We start from the raw sequence: 8,679 nt of genomic DNA on the forward strand, positions 1-8,679 counted from the left end.
TTCAGGGGATTTCTCAAGCTGCCAGATACGTTTACCAACGACTCATCAACGACGGGATTTTGAGCCAGGCGTTCGGCATTGCACCTGTGAGATTTTAATTCTTCTCTTTCGTTTTCTCTGCCATTAGCTATTTGTTTTCTTAACCTTTACTCATTCTGCATTTGCCCCCTAGGAATACCGGCTGGTCATCGTGGGGCACAGCCTGGGGGCAGGCGCCGCGGCCCTGTTGACCATCATGCTCAGAAACCCATACCCACGAGTCAGGTGTTACGCCTTTTCCCCGCCCAGGGGGCTGCTGAGGTACTTGTTTGTTTTCTTTCCTGTAAGGTGCTACTCACAAGTCATTTGGTCAAAACTGGTCTCTTATCTGCAGGTTAGTTAACAATTTCTCATCCTCAAGAGAAGTTTGTTTCAAAGCCCTGTTTGGTTGAAAAAAGACTGGATAGCTTTTCACAGGTCTCTCTAACCATAGCTTTGATTTGCTTTGATTTTTTTAAACTGAGGTATAATTATATTAGTTTCAGATGTACAACATAACGATTCGATACTTGTATATGCTGTGAAATGATCATAATAAGTCTAGTTAACAGATAGTTACAGAACCATTTTTCCTTGTGAGGAGAACTTTTAAGATTTACTTTCTTAGCAGCTTTCACGTACGCAGCACAGCATTATTAACTGCAGTCGCCATGCTGTACGTTACATCCCAGTAACTTATTTATTTTATAACTGGAAGCTTGTACCTTTGGACTGCTTTCACCCATTTCTCTGCCTCCCCTCCCACCCCAGCCTCTGGCAGCCCCCAGTCTGTTCTCTGTATTTGTGAGCTTGGTTTGTTTTTTCAGTTTTCACATATAAGTGAGATCCTATGGTATTTGCCGTTCTCTCTCTCATTTCACTTAGCATAATGCTCGTAAGGTCCATCCAGGTTGTTGTCCACCCACAAATGGCAAGATTTCATTACCTTTTATGGCTGAATAATATTCCATCACACACACACACACACACACACACACACACACACACACACACACACACACGTCTTTGTCCATTCATCCGTTAGTGGACACTTAGGTTTTTTCCATGTCCTGGCTATTATAAATAATGCTGCAGTGAACATGGGGGTGCAGGTATCTTTCAAGTCAGCGTCTTCATTTTCTTTGGATAAATACCTAGAAGTGGAATTGCTGGATCATCATAATGGTAGTTCTATTTTTAATTTTTTGAGGAACCTCCATACTGTTGTTTTGTAGTGGCTGCACCAGTTTACATCCCCACCAACAATGCACAAGCATTCCCTTTCCTCCACATCTGGCCAGCGCTGGTTATTTCATGTTTATCTTTTTTGGATAATAGCCATTCTGACAGGTGCGAGGTGCCGTCTCGAGCTTTGCATTTTCATTTGATTTGCATTTCCCTGATGATTAGTGATGTTGAGCATCTTTTCACGTACCTGTTGGCCATCTGTATGTCTTCTTTGGAAAAATGTCTATTTAGATCGTCTGCCCTTTTCTTTTGGACACGCGGCATGTGGGGTCCTAGTTCCTGGACCAGGGGTTGAACCCTGCAGGGGTCACGCCCCCTGCAGTGGAAGCTCGGCGTTTCAACCACTGGACTGCCAGGGAAGTCCCCGTCAGATTGTCTTATTGCTATCGAGTTGTATGAATTCTTTATGTATTTTGGTTTTAACCTCTTATCAGGTATATGATTTGCAAATACTTTCTTCCATTCAGTAAGTCGCCCTTTCATTTTGTCAATGGTTTCCTTTGCTATGCAAAAGCTTTTTAGTTGGATGTAGTCCCATTTGATTAGGCTTTTGTTGCCTTTGTTTTTGGTGTCAAATCCAAAAAATCATCACCAAGACCAATGTCAAGGAGCTTACTGCCTATGTCTTCTTCTAGGGGTATTCTGATTTCAGGTCTTATATTCAAGTCTTTAACCCATTTTGAATTAACTTTTATGTATGGTGAAATAGTGGTCCATTTTTCCCAACATCATTTATCGAAGAGACTGTCTTCTCCCCACTGTGTATTCTCAGCTCCCTTCTTAATTAGTTCACCGTAAGTGCATGGGCTTATTTCTGGGCTCCCTGTTCTGTTCCATTGATCTATGTGTCTGTATTTATACTAATCATCATACTGTTCTGATTACTCTAGCTTTGTATTATATTATGAAATCAAGGATCACTGTATCTCCAGCTTTGTTTTTCTTTCTCAAGATTGCTTAGGGCTATTTGGGATCTCTTGTGCTTCCATATGAATTTTAGTGTTGTTTGTTCTATTTCTGTGAAAAATGCCATTGGAATTTTGATTAGGATTACATTGAATCTGTAGATTTCTTTGGGTAATATGGACATTTTAGTAATAATTCTTTTAATTCATAAGCACAGAATACCTTTCCATTTATTTGTCTTCTTCAGTTTCTTTCATCAGTGGCTTCTAGTTTTCACTGTGCAGGTCTTTCACCTCCTTGGTTAAATTTATTCCTAGGTACTTTATTCTTTTTTTTTTCTTCAATATTTATTTGTTTGCATTGGGTTTGAGTTGTGGCACACTGCATCTTCGTTGTGCTGCATGGGCTTCTCTCTAGTTGTGGTGCATGGGCTCTAGAGCGCATGGGCTCAGTAGTTGCGGCGCAGGCTTAGTTGCTGCGCGGCATGTGGGATCTTAGTTCCCTGACCAGGGATCAACTTGCGTCCCCTGCATTGGAAAGCGGATTCTTAACCACTGGACCACCAGGGAAGTCCTATTCTTTTTGATGTAATTATAAATGGGATTGTTTTCTTAATTTCTCTTTCTGATAGTTTATTATTAGTATATAGAAACGCAAGTTTCTGTATATTAATTTTGTATCCTGCAACTTTACTGCATTTGGTTACTAATTCATTTTTTGAGTTTGAAAATTATTTTTCTTTTCTGATTCAACATACTTAATCCTGTATAATCTTTGGCCTGATGACAGAAGAAATCTGTACGACCATTAAAAAAAAAGAAATAAAAAATGAAAGGGGTAAAAATTAAATTTGTATCCATCGTAGAATTTTTGAAAAATATAAATAAGTGGAGAGGTCAGGATCTACCCAGAAATCATCATTGTAACTATTTAGGTTTGCTTTCTTCCAGCTCTTTGTGTGTGGATATGTGTTTTTCTAATACTCTATATACATTATATCCTTAACTATTCTTTGAGAACATGTTTTTAAGTTAACTTAGTTTTCTGTCATCTGGTTATACCACTTTTATTTATTCCCATACTGATATTTACATTCTTTTCATTTTTTCATTATTATAAATCTATCAATATCTTTATACATAAATATTTGTGTACCTTTAAAATTTTTAAAAGCTCTTTTAATATTAAAACACATATTTATACATATAAGACATGAAAGTGACTTTTAAAAATAACTGATTGTTTTTATTCAGTGAAACAAAGATAAAACATGTTTTTGAGGGTAATAAGCAAACATCCATACAACTTGGATGCATTTTGCTGTGTGAAAGAAACCTGACACAAGAGACCTTACCGTGTGATTTCACTTATATGACATTAAAAAAAAATTTTTTTTAATAAATTTATTTTATTTATTTATTTTTGGCTGTGTTGGGTCTTCGTTGCTGTTTGCGGGCTTTCTCTAGTTGCAGTGTGCGGGCTTCTCATTGTGGTGGCTTCTCTTGTTGTGGAGCATGGCCTCTAGGTGCATGGGCTTCAGTTGTTGTGGCACGCGGGCTCAGTAGTTGTGGCTCATAGGCTTAGTTGCTCTGTGGCATGTGGGACCTTCCCGGACCAGGGCTCGAACCCATGTCTCTGCACTGGCAGGCGGATTCTTAACCACTGCACCACCAGGGAAGTCCCTATGTGACATTTTAGAAAAGACAAAACTATAACAACAGAAAGCAGATCAGTGGTTGCCTGGGGTTGGGGATGGGATATTGCAGAAGGACACAGGGAGCCCTGGGGGGTGATGGAAATGCTCTACGTCTTGATTGAGGTGGTTGCTAAACAATTATATACATTTGTCAAGAGTCATCAAATTGTACACTTACAATGGGTGTGATTTTACTGTTGTAAATTACACCTCAATAAAGCTGATTTAAAAATAGTCACATACCTCTGCACCCACTCAAGTGGAGAAATGAACGTTGCCGGTGCCTTAGAGAGTCCCTGTGTATCCTCTCCTTTCCTGTTCACAGGGAATCACTGTCCTGATCTTTGTGAAAATTCTTCCCTTGCGTTTTTTTAAAATTAAAAAAAACCCTGTTTTTAAATTTTTGGCCGCACTATGCGGCCTTGCAGGATCTTAGTTCCCCAACCAGGGATCAAGCCCATGCCCCCTGCAGTGGAAGCACAGAGTCCTAACCACTGGACTGCCAGGGAAGTCCCTTCCCTTGCTTTAAAAACTAGTTTTACCACCTGTATACATGTCTCTACATAGTTTGGATTTGCATGATTTTGAAATTTAGAGAAAGGGAATTATACTTTTTTTGTTATTTTTTTTCCCACATTGTTTGATGTCTGAAATGTTATTGTGTAAATTCTCATTATGTTTCATCATGTATCACAAATTATCTGTTCTGCTGGTGACGGACATCGGGCTGTCACAGACGTGCTGGGTCATGGAGTGTGCACATGCTCGCGCTTCGCGTGTTGTGGCCGCACCCATTCACACCTTACCGGCAGCGTGCACACCTCTCCACATTCTAACACTTAATAGTGTCCAATTTGAACATTTTTGCCAATCTGATGGGCGTGCAGTGATGTTTCATTGTTTAATTTGCATTTCCATGATGAAGTTGAGTCTCTTTATATTTTTATTGAATTTCCACTCTCATGAAGTTCCTTTTGCCCATTTTTCTATTGTATTGTCTTTTTTTCTCACTGGTTTGTATATATATTCAGTACATCAGTTCTTTGTTGGTTCTAAGTATGTGTTGTAAATATACTCACTCCTTGATGTGTCTTTTTACTTTCTTTGAGTCGTCTTTATCAGTTCTTAATTTTAACATTGACTAATTTGTCATTATTTTTGGCTGTGTTGGGTCTTCGTTGCCACGTGCAGGCTATCTCTAGTTGCAGCGAGCGGGGGCTACTCTTCATTGCGGTGCGTGGGCTTCTCACTGCAATGGCTTCTCTTGTTGTTGTGGAGCATGGGCTTCAGTAGTTGTGGCATGTGGGCTCGCGAGCCCTAGAGCACCGGCTCAGTAGTTGTAGCTCACAGGCTCTAGAGCGCAGGCTCAGTAGTTGTGGCACACAGGCTTAGTTGTTCTGCGGCACGTGGGATCTTCCCAGACCAGGATCGAACCCGTGTCCCCTGCATCGGCAGGTGGATTCTTTTTTTTTTTTTTTTTTTTTTTTTGCGGTACGCGGGCTTCTCACTGTTGTGGTCTCTCCCTCTCCGGTTGCGGAGCACAGGCTCCGGATGCGCAGGCTCAGCGGCCATGGCTCACGGGCCCAGCCGCTCCGCAGCATGTGGGATCTTCCCAGACCGGGGCACGAACCCGTGTCCCCTGCATCGGCAGGCGGACTCTCTACCACTGTGCCACCAGGGAAGCCCGGCAGGTGGATTCTTAACCATTGCACTACCAGGGAAGTCCCAGGTCTTCGTTTTAATAAATCTTTCTCTGTCCCAAGGAAATGGAGCTAGTCTCCTACCGTATCTTTTAAAAGCCTTTTAGTCTGACCTTTCACCTTTACCTAGGTCTTTAATCTATGTTTAATTCGGGGGTTTTTTGTGTACAGCATGAGGTAGAGATTCAGTTTCATCTTCCCGCTCACACCTTGAGTGCTTTATATCTCAGCACTGTTTATTAAGAGCCCATCCTTCCCCTACTGCTGACCTGCAGTACCACTCCTGCCCTGTCGGAGGCGTCCATGCTCACTCTTCCCCTGGCTTCGTCTGACTCTGCTGATGCCACACTGGGTTAAGTACCTTAGTTGCCTACCCAGTGCTGACATCTAGTAACGCAAATCCCCACGCCTTTTACTTTTTCAAGAGAATCTGGCCAGTGAGTTGCTCTACCTGGAATCTCTTACTTCTCTTCCCCTTTAGAGGGTGGAGAATAGAGTGGAGTTCTGTGAACACTGACCTCTTCCTAACTTGGTACAGTTACTTGCTTTCTCTTGGAAGCCTTCTGTGGGCAATATAATAACTTTTTTTTTTTTTATTTCAGCAAATCCCTTTATGAATACTCTAAGACCTTCATCGTGTCACTTGTTCTGGGCAAGGATGTGATTCCCAGGTGAGTCTGCTGGATGCCCTGCCTGGGCTTGGGCTGGCGGGAAAGGCAGAGTTCTGAGCCTCAGTCTGGTCTTTTGCTCAACAGGTTAAGTGTGACCAACTTGGAAGATCTGAAGAGGAGAATCTTGCGAGTGATTGCTCACTGCAACAAGCCCAAGGTAACTCGGTGGTGGTGGTGGGGTGGCCCGGAAGAGGACCTGCAGGGGTTAGGGCCTCCCCACCAGGCTGTTTGTGGCATCGAGGGGACATTTCTAAATTCAGAGCCTCATAGCGCAGGGCACTGATGCTGCTAGAAGCTCTTCTACCCCCGGCACAGACTGTTGGCTGCTGCTCTGCAGAGGACGCCTGAGAAGCAAATGGCTAAACCATGCGCAGGGAAGCTGCAACTAGAACATACTATACTAGAACCATCCCTGTTTGGTTAAGTGTTTTGGTTTTTTTTTGTTGTTTTTTTTTTCGGTACGCGGGCCTCTCACTGTTGTGGCCTCTCCCGTTGCCGCCACCAGGGAGGCCCAAGTGATTTGTTTTTTGTCATACTTAGTCCTGTTGTGACTAACAGCATTCTGATGGTTTTGGTCCCAAAGCTTAGAAAACAAGGCCGCCAGATACAGAGTTTAGGAGGCGCTGGTATTGCTGGGCTGTGGAATATTACAGTCGTTACAAATATAAATGCATTTGTATTTACCAGTAGAGAAAAATATCCATGATGTTTTGAAGAGTTTTTTTTAAAACGGCAGGATTAAAAATGCTTCTTAGAATATAATCCAAGGCAGGGGTAGGTGACGAGGTATATATATAGCTTTCACCAAAAAAATACACCAAAATGTGGTTTTATTTAGATAACGGGACTAGAGATGATTTTTCACTTAACATCTTTGTTTTGTGACATTTTTTTGTGTTTTTGTTGCTAATTAGAAAAAAATTTTTAATTTAAAAATAGGCTTCCTCTTTATCAGCTACACTCCCCCCAAATTAAAAAAAAAAATTTCATATCTAATGTGTTTAAGGGTAAAGGGTAAAACTGGTTTACAGAATTGCCTAAAAAGAATTAAGGGTAATTCTTCCTCAAAATCTGCCTGAATTTGGTTTTTAAATATTGCTTCAAGTGTGATGGCGTCACTGCCCCAGAGAAACCTGAGTTTGGGCTCCTGACCTCCACACTCCTAAGGTCCATGTTGAAAAACAAAGCAGCCAGGCTTCTGTGGGGTTGCCGCCACCAGCTCACGGGTCGCAGGAGGTCTCTGGGGACCGTGAAAACCTCACGGAGTCACACGCATGCCGTCTTCTCGGTCTCGCCCTCAGTATAAGATCCTGCTGCGTGGGTGCTGGTACGAGCTGTTTGGAGGGCACCCCGAGGACCTGCCGACGGAGCTGGACGGGGGCGACCTGACGCAGCCTCTCCTTGGGGAGCGGAGCCTGCTGGTGCACGGGTCCCCGGCCTACAGCTTCTCCAGCGACTCCCCGCTTGAGTCCCCCACCAAGTACCCGCCTCTCTACCCTCCCGGCAGGATCATCCACCTGGAGGAAGCGGGCACTTCGGGAAGGTGAGTGCAGCGGGCCTGAGGTGGTCAGTTACCCGCCAGTGGTGAAGGGGGAGGCTCACGGGGGTGAGACCTGAGGAGATGCTCGGCTTTTCCTCTTTCAGGTTTTCCTGCTGTCCTGCTGCTCGGTATAGCGTGAAATGGTCACACGAATCAGAATTCAGCAAAATACTCATCGGCCCAAAGATGCTAACAGACCACATGCCCGACATCCTGATGAGAGCCCTGGACAGCGTGGTGTCCGACAGGGCCGCCTGTGTTTCCTGTCCGACTGAGGGAGGCTCCAGTGTGGACGTGGTGTAACCAGGGCACCTGGGAGCTGCTCGGGCCGTGGACATCGCTCTTGTTCCGACAGTGACTTAACATCTGAGTGATTCCCACGATGCCAATACCTGGATGTCCATCGATCGGATTTCAGTGGTCTCCTAAACGACTGAGTAATTTGAGAAATACTTCTGACCACAATATTCACACAATCAGGAGCCAGGAGGGCACTGAGGTGACGCCCCCCCCCCCCCCGAGACTGAGCGGGCGTCACGCCCTTTCCCGTAGGCCTGCTGATTCCCGGGAGTCCCACAGCCAGGTTTAAGGCCCTAATGGATCTGTAGGCGCCCGCCCCTCAGGCCACCTTTTCAGTGACAGGGTTCTGCCTTACGAGTTGGCACACAGGTGTGCAGTGTATTCTGCAAACTGGACTTTCCTGCCTGCACAAACTCAGTATCAGTTGCGAGGGTGCAGACTGGGGTCTGTCATGGGTGACATTAAGGGAGGGTCAGCCCTGAGTTCTGACTGGGAATCAGACGAAAGCAGGTCGGGGAAGCGAGCAGAGACTGCTGCTCCTGCCCTCTGGGTGCCCCGTGCCCTGTTCACGCTGCTTGCTTCACCAGCCTCAGGGTGCTG

At 44.3% G+C, this 8,679-nt stretch overlaps 1 protein-coding gene across 1 annotated transcript in view; it reads left to right on the forward strand.

Moving 5' to 3' along the window:
- The window catches only part of DAGLB (diacylglycerol lipase beta), a gene marked incomplete at its 3' end in the record, with an annotated part of 28,924 nt that extends 20,842 nt beyond the window's left edge, over positions 1-8,082 (forward strand). Inside the window, exons 10-15 of the mRNA XM_079718737.1 lie at positions 6-86; positions 173-300; positions 6,171-6,239; positions 6,324-6,396; positions 7,541-7,782; positions 7,884-8,082. Of these exons, the coding sequence (XP_079574863.1) occupies positions 6-86; positions 173-300; positions 6,171-6,239; positions 6,324-6,396; positions 7,541-7,782; positions 7,884-8,082 (792 nt within the window). The remainder of the gene's footprint in view (positions 1-5; positions 87-172; positions 301-6,170; positions 6,240-6,323; positions 6,397-7,540; positions 7,783-7,883) is intronic.
- Positions 8,083-8,679: the final 597 nt, after the last annotated feature.

Source organism: Hyperoodon ampullatus, assembly GCF_949752795.1.
Source record: "Hyperoodon ampullatus genome assembly, chromosome: 14".
Taxonomy (NCBI): Eukaryota; Metazoa; Chordata; class Mammalia; order Artiodactyla; family Ziphiidae; genus Hyperoodon; species Hyperoodon ampullatus.